This window comes from Falco naumanni, chromosome 3 (genome assembly GCF_017639655.2).
Source record: "Falco naumanni isolate bFalNau1 chromosome 3, bFalNau1.pat, whole genome shotgun sequence".
Lineage (NCBI taxonomy): Eukaryota > Metazoa > Chordata > Aves > Falconiformes > Falconidae > Falco > Falco naumanni.
In genome coordinates, this window is record NC_054056.1 from 70,106,774 (window position 1) to 70,122,740 (window position 15,967).

At 46.9% G+C, this 15,967-nt stretch overlaps 1 protein-coding gene across 4 annotated transcripts in view; it reads right to left on the minus strand.

The window, feature by feature from the left end:
- The window catches only part of NOL4 (nucleolar protein 4), a 201,398-nt gene extending 189,933 nt beyond the window's left edge, over window positions 1-11,465 (minus strand). For 2 of the 4 annotated variants that reach the window (XM_040587952.1, XM_040587950.1), the window contains exon 1: window positions 10,972-11,464. In XM_040587952.1, coding sequence (XP_040443886.1) covers window positions 10,972-11,238 — 267 coding nt within the window. In that variant the 5' untranslated portion in view covers window positions 11,239-11,464. Of the gene's footprint in view, window positions 1-10,036; window positions 10,350-10,971 lie in introns of those variants that run through there. The other 2 variants (XM_040587951.1, XM_040587953.1) reach the window with 2 other exon arrangements.
- Between the last annotated feature and the right edge of the window lie 4,502 nt (window positions 11,466-15,967).

The following is a 15,967-nucleotide window of genomic DNA, read 5'->3' on the forward strand; positions in this document are numbered from 1 at the left end:
AAGAGGTAACTTGCCAAAACTGGGCTGATCTGCAGAGAATAATAATATACAGAAGGGCAATTAAAAGGGAGAAAGTAGTCTTATCCAGCTCTAGAACTAGCTTTATTTATTTTGCTTTATTGTTTGCTTCGGTGCAAATTTAACTACTTGAAAGCTCACCATATGCCCAATTCAACTCTCAAATTACACCAAAACAATGATAATCAGGCCTTGTGCACTGGTAAAACACAGCAGAGGATTTGTTTAGGCTTTCTAAAAAATGCAGAGTCAAAGTGCAATGAGTTCACAAAATGCATCTTTTGGAGAAACTCTTGTTTTTGCTGCTGCATCCATACAGAACTTACTGTCCCATTTCCTTGCTGGATAAGCCCAAATTGAGAAAAAAGAGGTAAATAGATGTGGTCTGTCTGAACCTGGTTTGAGACAGATGCCTGGCATTGGAATATAGCACTCATTAAAAGGAGGCTGAGCTGTTTGCTTGCTATGAATGAAATACTTTAGTATTATGGCAACCATGGCCGTGAAGCTTTGCTGAACTCTCAGAATATAAAAAGATAAAGGTTATCAAAAGGTGTAATAAAAAAAAATTATGACTATATCTAGATTAAGGGAGAAAAGGATGAGTTACATTCTTTTTTCTTTTCCACTGCAGTTTCTTGAGAAATGCAAAGGGGCAAGTCATGTAATTATATATATGAGACACTTGCTGGTCAGACTGGTCAAAAGCAAAGTCTTCCAGAAATTGAATGAGCTAATTTCCTATCATATTTGCAATTAATTCTCTAATAATTCTGCTCTTTTTATCTTTTTTTCCCACTGTAGTATGAGTTTGGTAATAGTTGCAACAAATACAGACACAAAAAAGCTAGCACAAGTAGACAAAAATACAGAGGTGAAAACATAACATTACTTCTCATCACCAAGTGAAGTAAACTGATAAAGAGAGGTGGTTCATCACAAACGTTCTGTATAAATCACAATAATCTCATGCACTGGTCCACATAGGATAGTGCTGGAGCTCAGATACTTGACTGTCTCCTCCCTTCCTCCAGACTAGTAATACCACTACTGCAACAAGCCATAGAAACTGCTACAGTCCACACTACAACCCACAGACCATCTAGTCCCAATCTCCAAGGGAGTCTGCAAAGGATGTTTCAGAGCTCAGTAATTAGTAAATAAACAAACAAATCCCTAAACAAAGTACGGTACATACAGGTGCATTGTGCAATAACGACAGCTAGCTTCAGCCAACCTAAGAACACCTACCAAAAAACTAATAATCTATTCATGAAACAAGAGCATGAAGGCTGAGACCACCAGCAATATTAAAATTTAGTACGAAGAGGAAAGGGATGGGAAGATGCTGGGATTTCACTGCGCTCCAGAAGTCTTTCCTTGTGTTGACTGTATGGGTAGAACTATGACTAACCCTGACAGATGCTCTATGCCAAAACACCTGGGAGATGCTGCAGGATACCAGGTAACAGCAAGACAGAGGCAAGTGCCATCACCAGTGCCCGCACTCCCAGGGGCACAGCGCAGGAAGGGCAGGAACGCGACCTCATCCTCACTTCTGTTCCAGCCAGCCAAGCTGAACTGACGTAAAGAGCATGCTACAGCCTTATGAGAGCCACGGAGCTATCACTCTCTTGTAAAATCCATGGAAGAAGTTTCGGTGAAATCATTCAGAGTTTCTCTAGGGGATGCAATGAAGACTTCTCATTCCCAACACTACAGGTTATAAAACAACGGCCCAGTTTTGAATTTAGCTTTTGAGATGGTTGTCAAAAGAGTCTTAGATGATGGAATAGGATTAAAAGGGGTGGCTGCTGAATTCCCTTTCTTTGCTGTTCATCAGTATTTATGCCACACCATTTCTCTCAGCTTCTTTCTGCCTCTTCGCATGTCTGTTTTCTACTGTGCATTTTCTTTTAATGTTCATCTTTCTGGGTGATATAAGAGAAACAGATTTTAATGGTTCCAAGTACTCCTCTTCTTTAATTAGCTTAGTTACCTTCCCTGGACCTTTCATCTGTCATGACCTTTTAGAGATGAGATAAATACACCAAGCATGTTATTAAAGGCAAGGAAATACCATTTAATTAATGAGAAGAATAAGTTTTCAACATTATTCCCTATACTTTTCCTAATGCAGATTTTTGTTATACCTACTATGCTTATTGTAAATACGCTTATTGATTTGTTTGGAGTTATTCCTAAATATTTCCCTTGAGATGTTATACTAATTCTGTGCATTTTAAATGTGATTGAAAAGCTTGAATTCGTCCTTTCCTTTCAAAAAGCTAATGTCACAATGGCATAAATGTAAATTATCTGGCAGTGGTCTGTAGGGAATTCTGCCTGCCATGATTTCTCCTTTTTTCCTTTGTTATGATATTTCTATTTTCCCTCCAAATTCTTCTTTGACTTGCTTAACCTAATTACTTTGCATTTCCATCCAGTGCTGAAATCCCTTCATTTTTCTGAGGTTTGTGCCTATATATATACATATATACTTATGGGTGTATATATATGCACATTGGGCTGCATTTGTATAGCTCTCAAAGGCTTCTTATGGTTTCCCACTCTCCACCAGCTTTCATTTGTCATCACTGCCAAAGTTTCAGCCCTGCTTTAATAAAGTCAGAATTGGATTGGTTTAATTTCAGAGGAAGCCAGAACCAAAGTTTCACCTGAAAATTGTTTTTAAGACTTCTTCACACAACAGGTTAGAGGAACATAATTAACTCTTACAAAACCCAAACTAGTTGCAAAACCCAAGTATGGTTCATATAGACACTTAACTCTATTTTTGATTATTTTCTTATTGATTTTTTCCCCCTGGTGTTGAAATATGGTTCACTGGTCTGTCATTTCTATGAACTATCTTTACCACCTTATTTTCTCTCTTTCTAGTACTTTTTTTGCCATTGTCCAGTATCATTGCCATATATAGTGGCAAATAATACATTTTAATAATATTTTAGTTATTTCATTAAGTTCTTTAGTGTTCTTAGATTTGTATTAGTCCCGATGCACTGCAAATTGACATCTTGATTTGTCATCAACTCTTTTTTTAATTTCTCTACTTCTGACCATTCTTCAGTTTCATCACCTGAAAAATGTAAACCCAGGATAGGTATTTCCTCAGCACCCACAACAGAGAAGATACACACTGAAAAATAAAGTTCTTTGAAACCTTTTTATACTCCTTGTCTTTCCTACCTACTGAAACTTCTGGCCATACCGTAGCTGTTCTTCGCTTAATGTATCTAAATACTTGTGTAATTACTTGCTTGTCACTCTTCTTCTGTCAGCTCAGGGTAGTGAGCATTGGTCCATTCACAAGTTTAATTTCCCATATGCCAACACAATGCTGCCTTACCCTACAGATAATGATTTAGTGGCAGTGACTTCAGCTCTGGATCTGCCTTGAACGGAAGTTTTCTACAAAATCCACCTGGCAGTATTGGTAGTGGTACATGTAAGTCCGGAGGCAAAAAAGAGAGCATTCGTTTAAAAATTGTACAATGAGTTAGTCATAAGTCATTTAAGTGCAAATGATGTCACCTCCTAAATTTTCTTAAGTACAGTCAAAATGTTATAGCATCCATCTCCTCTTGTATTAAAAACTTTGGGGTAAGAAAATTTACACAACTTTCAGACACACAGACCTTACTGGCAATATAATATATAAAACCTCTCATTTCCCAGAGGAGCTTAATTACAGGCTCTCAAATGAAAAAGGTTGAATGAGCTTCATCCTAGGCTCAAGTAGGTCATTTAATAAAAACTGTCTTTCCAAGTCTATACAGAAAATTCATTTCTGAAAAAAACTCTTTACTTGAGGTTAACTCTGACATAGATCAGAACTATTAAGTAAATGCCCCCCTAAGTTGGAGAGTATCCATATATACAACTAAATGGTTCAAACCCTACAATTCAATTTCAACAACTAGCTGTAATCCCAGCAGATGCACATAGTTAACTGTCAGGTTTTGCAGCTTGCAGAGTTATTGAGTAAGCAGTTAGAAGGCTGTACAAATGCCCATGATAAAGTTGACCACTGCTAAGAAAATCCCTTTACATCCAGAAGAATGCTAAACGGCATTACTTTTAGCAAGTTTTTCCTGGATATTGGCAATGCCTACCTGGATAGTTTATGTTTTAAAACCATTAGAAAGCACCTTGCTAGTGGAAATGTAAGGTTTTGAGGCTAATCTCTTTAGAACAAAAAGGTAATTTAAGAAAGCTACAGGATCACTTTCAGTGCTGCTGCAGGACAATGCAAACAAGTCTCAAGCACCAGCTAATACCTCCTGAGTCTTCTAAAGTCAGAGAGACTTCTGGCAGGTTAAAATGACAACTACAACATTAAAAACGTCTTTTACATCCTGGAAAGATCTACTCATTTGGGGGGCTGTGTTGACCAGGGTCAACCTACTCAACAAGGGACAAAAGATACCTGTGATGCTCAGTGGTGCATGGGAGGCTGCAGATTCTGGTATGATCCTCTTGGACCGTGTTCCCTGCCACACTGTCTCATGATCTTTCTCCATATCTATCTCATTTATATGCCCTGCTTGTTTTGTTCCTCTTTTACTGGCAAACTCTTGACAGGTGTATCCTGCGTACGGGGAAAGATCAGGACCCAAATAGCTTCCTTCAGACGAAACCCAGCAGCTGCCGGTTGCCTTCTTTCAACAGCATACCAAAAATTACGGCTCAATGTCAGCCAATTTTAATTTATTTCTGTAGCATAAAATGCAAGTTGAATCATTAACTCCCACATTTGTCCAACACTAGCACTAGCCCTCTTCCCCAGGGGCCCGTGTTGAGGATGAGCCCTCTCTACACAGAATCTTTCTGTGTATATATGCGCGTACTCTCTCCAGATCGTGTCTCCTTTCTCTCTAAAGCATTGAACAAGAGCAATGGTGATCACCTCAGATGGTAGGGAAACTTTCTCCATAAAGAGATCAGAAAAAGTCCCGTTGTGCTGTATTGATGTCTATCAGCCCATTTTAGCACTAATCTGCTAATAAATGCCTACTTATTTCCCACTGATCACGTAGCTGTGTAGCTACAGAAACAACGCTCAGTGTGTATAAAGAAAACACAGGGCTGAAGTGTCTGAGCTGGAGTCCTTACCATGCTGCATCACGACTAAACCCAGTGCAGCTTCACTGACAAGAGGCTGAGGGTAAGACAGTGAAGGACCAAGTTCACTGTCACCTCAGTCTTCTCAGCAAAGGTTCACAGCAGCATGAAAATTAAACTGGGATTTTCTATTTTGGATCACTGGAAATATTTGGGCTTTTGAACTACAAGCCTGGCCTTCAGCAGGTTATAGCACTGAATCTGTCATCCTGTCTCTCACTACATACATGTATATATGGGATGAATACATCAATAGCAGTTTTTGCTAGGGTACTGCTACACCCTATTTAATATTTCTAAAGTAACATTAACATTTCCTAGGTTTGCAGAAGGACTGCTTTAAAACGCTCCAGGTTGAAAAATTTCCTCTTTGGCTCATGTTTCTTTGGAAAAATCTAGCACAACATTGTTACCAAGAAGTCTCACATTTCTCTCTCTTTTACCTCTCCCTTTGCCTCTCTCTCACACACACGTGTGGAGATGGCATCTTACGTATGGCCACTTTAACATTTTTAAATTTCAGGACAGAGTTACTGTCTTTGTTCATGAACACGTCGCTGAATGCCTGCATTAAGAGTTGCCAACTAAACCCAGTTTGTTCCATCTGCTATGACCATTTTCCAGCGCTGTCTATCTGATTCACCAGCATCCCCCCTCACTAAGTCCACCGGGAGGTCTGCAAACAGCAGGGCAGAGGCTGTGGGTAATGGGAGGAGACAAAGCTCTGCAGACCTGAACAGGGGCTATGGAAAATGTGGTGGGCAGTTAAAATGGGACGGATACGGCAGGATCGAATACCGCTTCTGAGCCTGGAAGGTGCATTTAACAGGACTGTAAACTACCACAGAACTGCACCTTGGGATAAATTATAGCTCACCCTCAGCATCACCTTTCCAAGGTACTTACTGCCATGATGTGCTGGCAGTTCAGTAGGCTACAGAGCTACCGATACGTATTTGACAAACACTTTTATTCATTCTTTATATTGACGGCTGCAAAAATGGGGAGAAACACAATGAAGCAAAGCTGCTTATTTTCAGATTGCTATAAAAATCCCTAAAATAATGAACAATCTAAAACATAAGATAATTTAAAGCACCATATTTTGGCATATAAGCTATTTATACTGTGATCTGTTTCTTGTATTGTTCATAAACAAAGTCATTTCTAGAAAATCAAATGAACCATAAACTCTTATGTCCATCTACTATTCTTCACCACTAACATAACAAGAGGTGGGCTGAGATACAGCCTGTCCTGTAGAACTGACTGGCCTGTAATTTTAAGCCCTAAATCCTGTAATCAGTTTCAGTAGTACAGCACCGCACCTGCAGAGAGCCTCACTGGTTTACTAGCAGCAATCCAAGAAGTACCAGATCCTCCTGGAGGATCTAGAGATTTAACTAAACTGAACAAAATCTGGTTTCTGAATGAAAGTTCGTTCTATGCTTGTAGTCGAAAAACATAAAAGAAAGCACAGGAAAATTCATACATTAGGCTGGCGACTTCATTAAAGTCAGTGGAGTCATTCCAAATTAATAATGACATAAAAGCAATCTGAACTTGGCCTTTAAGGTTATATTCTATTAGTTTGCTAATACTGTGTAAATTCTATATTTGAGAGTATCCTGCAGTCATCTTGACCATTCTTTTTTTTAAAGAAAAGTTCTGCTTACAATCCACTGATACAGATTGGGCCATTATTTTATAACTTATTTTTAAATCAACACTGATTTTAGGAGCCATAGTTCTGTCTATGGACAACATCAAGCAAGAGAAAGAAAAGTGGTGAAAATAAATTTGTTTTCAAGTTGCCAATCAACAAATAGTTCCAGTTTAAGAACTATGCAGGAAATACAGAGAAAAAAAAATCCACCATAAAAATCATGTATAGAGTGAGAAAAGATATTGTAGTAGAAATATTAGTTCCATGCCTCCTTATGGATTGTGAGTACCAACCATGAAGAGCCCATACTCTCAGCCATTTGGCATATTTGTTGGCTTAATACATATATACAATGTGTCTAGGCTAGGCATAATTTCGCTACTTTCACAAAGTGCATCTTGGGCTTAATGAAAGAAAACCTACAGTGAAGTAGCAATCTGAAAAGTTGCAGAAGGCAGGTACTCGCTGAGTTGTATATAGGAATACCTTACTGTGTGCTGTCCCATTCTGGACCTAAAATGGCTGTTTTGCAGGGGATGTTGTTGCCTGGTGACCAAAAGTGCATCTCCTAGGCCGCAGAGGGATGTGAACATTCAGAAATTGATTTGTTCCTGTTGCTCTTGAGAAGACCCGTAAAACAGATTAAGCCAGCACATAATCATCTATGCATTCTCCTTGCTGGCATGCTTAAACTTGATATTGAAGACAGGCCTGTGATTTTGAGCTACTTACCAACCAGGCAAGGGAAAAAACAGAGTAATACCTCATGTGCTGCTGCCCACAGAATATGAAAGCAGACCAAGCCTCAGCTACTGTGAGACTGCAAGACACCCTTGCTTCAATTAAGTCTGTGTTGTACATCTAGCCTGTTCCGGTGCAACCTCCCAGTTGCTATCAGGCTCTCTTTCTTTCATTAGAATCAAGTAGTTAATTAGCCCCAGCCTGTCCTCTCTCCTTCTCTCTTTCCCTTTAACGCAGCAGTAATGATGTCTAATTACCAGCAGCAGTGGATTACAGCACCATCAGGAGCAAATCTCTCTGGCTGACAGCAAAGCTGAGCAGCAAATCTTAAAGCTTCAAGGAGAGAATAATTCCTAACAAAGTATTTGAATATTTGCTTATTTTTGACCAGCTTGTGACCGTAGCGTCCAACTTTTAAATTGATCCATCCTGTTCCTACAGAGGGAGAGCTCATGCTGCCAGCAGTGATTAATTTTAAATTGAAATTACTTTTACCTATGGTGAGATCAAGTGATGGACAAGGGGAAGAGGATGAGGGAGAGATTCACGGTTTGGGGATCTGTTACTGTTTGTGGCTGTCTTTGTGGACTAGACAGGCTCAAATGTATGGTATAACAAGGTGGGGGGGGGGGGAACCAAACAAAACAGTGGGAATGTTTATTAATGGTCATAAATAAATAAACTCTTAAATAATGAGTAAGAGTTAAAGAAATGAGCAAATGGTTTTTTAATGCTTACCAACAATTACTGTCTGATGAAAATCCCGTCTTTCCCTCTGTACCTTATCGTTCCTGGCTGTCTGAAACCCTCAGCCTCTTGAAGTCAATAGGAGCTTTGCTACTGGCTTTCTCTGGGCCAGGGGCTGCATCCCTGTTCTGTCAAAACGATTGTTTCTGAGCCTTCAGTGCCTGGCAGGCGCTGCCTCTGCCCTGCCAATAGCTCATACAAACCATCGCCTCCCTACAGGTCTACTTAAATACTCCTCTGCCTTTTGTGATGGGATAGTGACACCAGATTGATGGCTTTAGGAAGGGGGCAGTATTTGTTCCTCAGAGCTGAACGTTGTATGAGAGTGCTGAGTATCACCTTTTCTTATTTATGTTGGACAACAGATTTACATTAGCCAGCAGGAGGAAATTTTACCTACACGCAAGACCTTTTCTGCAAGGGTTTATATGTCATTGTTCAAGTAATGTACAGATATTCAGGAGTTGCTTACAGATAGGTCATGCTAACTTTCCTTTCTTGATTTCATTAGCAGGCATCCTTATTTTATCAGGATGCCTGCTTTGTTGCTTAAGCTGTCTAAAGATAGTTACTTCTATATGAATACATATATAGGGACATACAGAGACATTCTCATTTGAGGGTATGATTCCCCCAAATGAACAAAGGTAAGATCAGCAAGGCACCCAACCTCTGACTGAAATCTCTGAAGGAAAAAAGAATGAGAAAAAAAAATTACTATCTACCCTGAAAATAAAATAGAAGAGGGGATGCAAGGTGGGACTCTAGGCTTTCACAGCCTGGCAAAGGTGAGAGAAAATAGACAAGCTAATCATCACCGAGCCTTTTGTTTCAGAGGCCCAGAGCAGCACTTAATTTTGAAATTCCATCATGTAAAATTAAGGTTAGCCTTTTTATTTAGTAGCGTAGTCAATGTAATTTTAAAAAATACTGAATTTGATTACAGTTTTGAACTTGCAGTGAAAAGGATAGTCTTAGGAATAAACCATCTTGCCTACTGGCTCTCCAAAATTATTATTTCAGTAAGCAGAAGATATATTAAAAAATACCAACCTAATTGGAGACTTCTGCTCTAGACACGTCTTTGTTATAGACTGTATTTACAGTACCCTGTGGGGTCAGAGATTAGCAATCGGTCATCTAATGGTAGAACAGAAATCTGCCAAACAACCTGAATCTATAGGCAGACCTAGAACGCTTTGGTGAATAAAAACCATAGAGAGGGAACAAACTCTGTCCAGAGCTTCTCCTTCACTTTCAGTCTTCATATTTGTAAACTCTTTAATAATTTCCCACCTTTGCCTCCTCACAGCCATGATGGCGCTGATGACAAGGGGGCAAATGCAAGGCGGCCTCTGGGAATGCCCAGGTTGGTGACTTCAGCGAGGCAGAGAGAGGCAGATTTCCCTGGCAGCCTACGTCACAGCCCAGCCCAGAATACTTTCCAAGAAGCCCCCTTTGCTGCGCCACCCAGCAACCTTCCCGTTAGGTCAGAATAAACCGCCACTCCAAAAAAAAAGAGAGAGAGAGAGAGAGAGAGAATATTGCTCATCCAAGCCAAATGCCCAGGCAAGAATATTTTTAATTGCCGGCTTTCCTTTCTCAGCTCCCCCTCCCCACCCGCCCCACGCACAGACAAAAGAAGCTTAGCTTGCGTGACCCAGAGCATCAGAAGTAAGAATAATGATACATTAAGAGAGTTCAATAGGCAAAACCTACTTGCAGCCAACAGTCCCCATCTTCTTAAATAGGAAAATCTGTCGCTTCTGCCACCACCAAGCATAATAGCTCTCCCGCTGTCAGACCTGCGCCCAGCTCTGCGGCTCCCGCGCCTGCCGGGGGATGCCACGCTACCCTGGCGCATCAGATCGAGTTTTAAGCCTTACGGCTGCGAGACTCGCGCACCCCCAGAAAGAGTAACAAAATACAGCCTTCCTTCGGTCATGCGGAACCCTTGCTCCCTTTGTTGAGCATCCTCTCTCCCCGCCGCCGTGGCTGTCACAGCCGGCGCTTCGCAGCCAGCCAGGCATATTCGTGCCGCTCGGCGGCTCAAGGGCTGCGGGCTAAGAATTAAAAAAAAAAAAAAAAAAAAAAAAACCAACAAAAAAAACCCCAACAAACCAAACCACCACCAATCCTAAAAAACCAGAATTAAATAATAATAAAAAAAGGGGGGGGGGGGGGGGAACCCAACGATATCCCGGGGAAACCCCCCCCAAATCACCGACCGGCGCCGCGCTTGGCTGTGCGCCAGGCAGGCTACCCCCGTGCGCATCGATCAGCCCCGCCGGCGGCGGGGGGCCGCTGCCCGGGGCCCCGGGGCCCGGCACAATGGCCGGAGCGGCGGCGGCGGCGGGACAATAGCCCACTCCACACCCGCCGCGGCGGCCCGGGGGGCACGGGGGGACCGGGAGGACGAGAAGGAGAACGATACCGACCCGGCAGGGCGTGTTGTGCGCACGATCGCTTTAAATAAAAGGACCCACAAAGACCTCGGCGGTGTATAATGTGACAGGCAAACGCAACATGGTGATGATGACTTGGGGGAAGAGGGAGGAAGGAGCCAACTGTGGCTGCGGCTCCCCCTGTGCCTCTCGCTCCCGGAGCGGGCTGCAGCGGCCGACATAGAACAAGGAAGACAATTCTCTACTAACCGTGGTTTTGACTGGCACGTACAGCACTTGCTTCCCTCCTCCAGCACCACCACTGACCTCGTCCGAGTTGCCGAGCTGGAAGCCTTTAGATTTGACCCAGAATTTGAATTTGGCATTATCCGTGGAGCTCGACTCGGAGCCGTTCAGGAGCTGGACGATCCGGTCGTATTTTTTACGGGTCACCGTCTTGGTTTTTCCTGAGTCCCCGTAAGTCCTGAGACACCAGTCTTGAAACTGGCGGTACATGTCCCGGTCGCTGCTCTCCATAATCTCCTAGTACACACACGCACACATGCACACGCCGGGGCGCACACACGCACACACACACGCACACACACAGACACGCACACGCCGCCCCGCAGCGGGCCGGGGTGCGGGGCCGGGCCGCCCCGCCGCACTTTGCACCTGTTCACCCAGCGCTCATGAAAAATGCATCCACCTCCGAGCCGGAGCGAAGGAGGTCCCGGTGCAGGCAGATCCCAGCGGATTTTTTTGTTGTTGTTGTGGTGGTTGGTGGTGGTGGTGGTTCGGGGGGGTGGGGGGGCCGGGAGGGGGATGGGTGAGGGGGGGCAGCAATCAGTTGAATAGTGTGGCAATGTTCTCCTTCATTATTATTTTTTTTTTTCCACAGGAGGCAAACCGGGTCTGGTGGAGTCTCCTCTTATCCTTCCACTGTACGTGATCAGTCTTTTTAATAATTGTGCAAGGCAGGACTATCCCACTGGCTCCAGCAGCGCCTTACTCGGCGAGGGTTCGGGTGGATAAATAATTAAAATCCTATCCCTCGGCTTAGCGAAGAGAAAATAAAATATTGACTCGGATCCTTCTTCTTTTCCGTACATCAGCTGCACCCGAATTCACCCTGGATAGCACAGGTGAAGGCAAGAAAAAGAAAAAAAAAAAAAAAGGTGGGGGGAAGAAGAAAAAAAAGCCCACCCTCCTCCGCCCCGGCAGCTCTCGGCTGCCTTCTGGCAAGGCTTTCTGTCTGTCCTGGCGGGCTGTGCCTCTCCCTAAAGCCGCCTCGCCGCGCAGGATGGAGGAAGCACTGAAGGGCAAACTGGTCTCTTTGCTCCCCCTTTATTCCAGGGCTGGGCGGCTTTGCTTTAGGTATCCCCGCTCCGGGCATGAAGGTACCGGAAAGAAAGAAAGTTCTTACCTGCCATTTTCTAAGCCTAATACATCCGATCAGCGTTTTAAGTACGTATTTTTAAATTAAAAAAAAAATAAATAATGGTCTGTGAGCATTTCACTTCCTCATATTCAGTCCCACTGAATTTCAGATGCCCTTTTAGGAATTTTCCTCTATTTACTTGGCAATCCCAGCAGATGGAGGAGGGAAAAAAAAAAAAAGAAAAAAATACCACCAACCAACACCAAAACCAAACCAGATATTTACGAGATAGGCTCGGATATTGGACCAGAGGAGAGAGAGATCAGTCCCAGGAGGATGTTGGTAAAGGAAAGGAGGCGGCTCTCGGTTGTTCTGCCAGTGTGATGATGGTGCTCACACATGTAGGACTGCTCGGGTGCGGGGTATCCTTTGGTCTCTGGGCTAAACTGGCTACAAGGCATTCAAGTAAGTTTGCGTGCGGATGCTGAGCAAAACCCCTTTTTTTAAAAGGGGGAGAAGAAGAAGAAGAAGAAGGCAATCTTGATTTCTTGCCCCCTCCCTTTGCCACAGTTTCAGCTCACGCCGGAGATTTCCGCGCTCTCCCCGGTGTCCCCCGCCGCGCCAAGCAGGACACCCCCTCCGCGGGGGGAAGGCGCCGCGGCGGCGCTTCCTCTCGTCGCCTCTCCGCGGCCGCGCCCGCCCACGCCTCCGCCATCCAGCGCCCGGCTCCGCGCCCCCGCCCGCAGCCGGCACCTCCGCGGCTGGGGCACGCGTCCCACCCGGGCCCGGCGGCGGGTTCCGTGCCGGGGGCCGCGCGCCGCCCTGCCGCTCCGCTCCGCTCCGCTGCGCCGCTCCCCGCGCCGCGCTGCGCTCCGCTCCGCGGCGGGCTGGCGGCGGCGGCGCACCGGGCCGGGCCCAGCGCCGCTCCGCGCCCCCCCCGCGCCCTGATTGGCCGCCGGGACAAAAGTTTCTGTGGCGACGGCGGCGCGGCGCGGTGACGGGCAGCGCTGTCCCATGTCGGGATGGCGCGCGCGGCGCCCCCGCCTCCGCGGGCGCGGCTGGGCGCGGGGGCCGGCGCGGAGCCGGGCGCGGGCCGTGGGGGGGGGCGCGGGGGGAGAGGCGAGGGCAGCGTTTCCATGGCGATGTCGCCGGGCGCAGCACCACCACCCCCCCCTCGCGCGCCGACGGAGGGAGCGGATCAGCTGACACACCATTAGCTTAGGACCTAATTATTGCTTATTGGAGCAAGAAACGCGCGCAGGGCCGCGGCGGGGGGCTGGCGGCCTCCGCGCCCCCGGCGGAAACCCCCGCGCACCGCTCCCCCCCTCCCCGGCCGCCGGCCCGCGCACGCCGCAGCCGCCGGCGGAGCGGGGGCGGAGCGGCGGCACCGCGCACTTTGCGCCGCACCGGCCGGCGGGGCCGCGGGGTCCCTGCGCGGTCCCTGCCGCGACACGTGGCCGCCGCCGGGCCGGGTTTTCCGTTGGAAACGGGCAGCGGAGCCCCTCCGCGGCGGCTGCCTCCCCCGCGGCCCGGCCCCCGCCCGGCGGCGCGGAGGGGCCGCGCTTCCCCCCGCCGGCGCTCGCCGCATCTCCCGTCGCCTCCGGGACCCTCCGCGCAGCCCGGCGCGGCGGAGCGCCGTGCGGCCCGGCGGGCGGGGGTCTCGGCCGGCGGCGGTGCATCCCGGGCGGCGGCGGGCACCGCGCCGCGCTCCCCGGTAGCCAGCGGCCGCCCCGCGGCTCGGCGCTGGCCGTGCGGCTGCGGGGTGCGGGAGGAGGCCGAGCGCCCGCGGACCCCAGGCCCCTGCCCTGCCTCCGCAGCTGCGCGGACGCCAAGCGGGACGCGGGGTCCCCGCAGGAGCCCTGCCGGTTCTGGCTTTCCAGCCGCTGGGGCCTGCAAGGAGCCGGCGCGGAGGCAGCCGTGGGTTCTCCTGCCCACGCTCGGGCAGCGGCCAGCACCCTCCGCCTTCACCACCTTCCCCCCCGCGGGAAGAGGCCGCCGGGGGCTGCGGCACCCGCAAAGCTGTTCACGCCGACCCTGGATTTCCAGTGGAGAAGGGGAAAGGTGCTGGGCGAGGGGCACAGGCCCTCCCTCACACGCCCCAGCCCGACCAGGCTGCTCCGCCGGGCCCGCCCCGCTGCGGGCACCTCACCCCGGCCTCCATCCCCTGCCCGGAGCGCACCGTCGCCGCTCCGCGCCGCTCCGCTCGCCCTCCCCCCGGCCGTGTGGCTGCCCTTCTGTTTTGTGTCTAGAAACACCGACGCAGACACAGGCGAAGCCAGGAGAAGACTTGTTTAAAAGCAGCGCGCTGAAGGATGTTTGTGTTGCCAAAACCTTTCCTGGCATCTGTAAAATCTGAGAGGACAAGCTGGCACAATGGGTGGAGAAAAGGAGGGCTGAAGAGATAACCCGAGGAGGCCTGAGACTTTTTGTTGGCTGCAGGGCCCGTAAATTATCTTGGCAGCCCCATTTTAGTGTTGGAGGAGCACAGGACTCCCGTCCATCACAGGATCTGGAGGAGAGGCAGTAACAAAGGAACTGCTGTGCAGGAGGGAAACGAGGGGAACCTTGCTGAACCCTCACCCAGCAGGCTTTATAAGATGTAACATCACTTTAACATGCCATTATATCTACATTTAGAAAGAGGGTCATAACATAGATTGGGCTGCAGTGCTAAACATTTCTGTCAGATAATTGTTCTCAAACCAGCCTCCCGCTGAGGGTCTCAGTAACTTCTGTATCACACTGATACCGTGCTCTGCCTGAATCCAAAGTAAGCTCACAAAGCAAGGAGGGGAGAGGAAGACGTGACGCAGCCAGGAGTGGTGATCCAGACAGTTATAGCATGGATGAGCAAAATGCTTGAAATAAGCAGGAGTGCTTTAGTATATCAAAATAATTCCGTATCCAGGAGTAGCGCTTTGGATCATGTAAAGAGCCATATGCCTTCTCAGCAGAGACAGATTCCTAAATTCAGTCGAGTTTGGACCATGCCTTAAAAAAACCAGAAATATCCGTTATTTTTTTCAAACTGTTTAATGGCAGGAGAGAGAACAAACAAAAGCAGATGAAAACCAACTGTGGTGTGGAGTGGGAATGGGGAGTAGAAACTAGTGCAATATTTAACTCAGCTGGATCTGTTTCTTTGTTTTACAGTTAGGAATTTTGATTCACGTCAGTGAGAGGTATGGATGTTTTCTTACTGCTTCCATTAGTCCCTTGGCCAGAAGTCCTAGGAGCATCCTGGAACCCCACCATGCCAGGCAATAGGTCAGCACAGGACACAAAACCAATGCTTACTGTAAAGAATTGGTGGTGTAAATAAGGTCAATTGCATGGTACATGACTTCACTTTTATATTGTATAATATATTTGCATAACCTATACTCATTACACATGTTCATATATATATAGAGAGAGAGACATAGTAATTCCAACAGAATTTACGTGATGGGTTTAGAATGCAGATTTTTAATCTCCAATTTTTTTAATCACCTGAGACCCTGAAATTAGTACTGTAAGATTATATTTAAAGAAGGAAAATTACACGAGGTTTGGGTCACCGTTCTGGTTTTTTGGTATCAGAATTAACAGCGTTTAATAACGCAGACTGGAATCTCCATCCAATGAAAAGGGCTTGCACAGACCCTCCTTCTGTCAAGACTTCCAGTGACACCCCATTACTCAGATGCACTTGAAGAAACTCCCTTAGCATCCTTGGGGAGAGGGGCTGTGTCAGTCCTTCAATGCCGTGGAGTGAGACTCTCCTATGTTCTGCAGAACTCGCTTGCTTTTGTCAGAAAATGAAAGTTTCTACCCTCTGGTTTGGAGACAGCCTTCCTATGGCAAATCTGTGCCTTGCTGGATTGTTTGCTCTGCAGCCAGCCC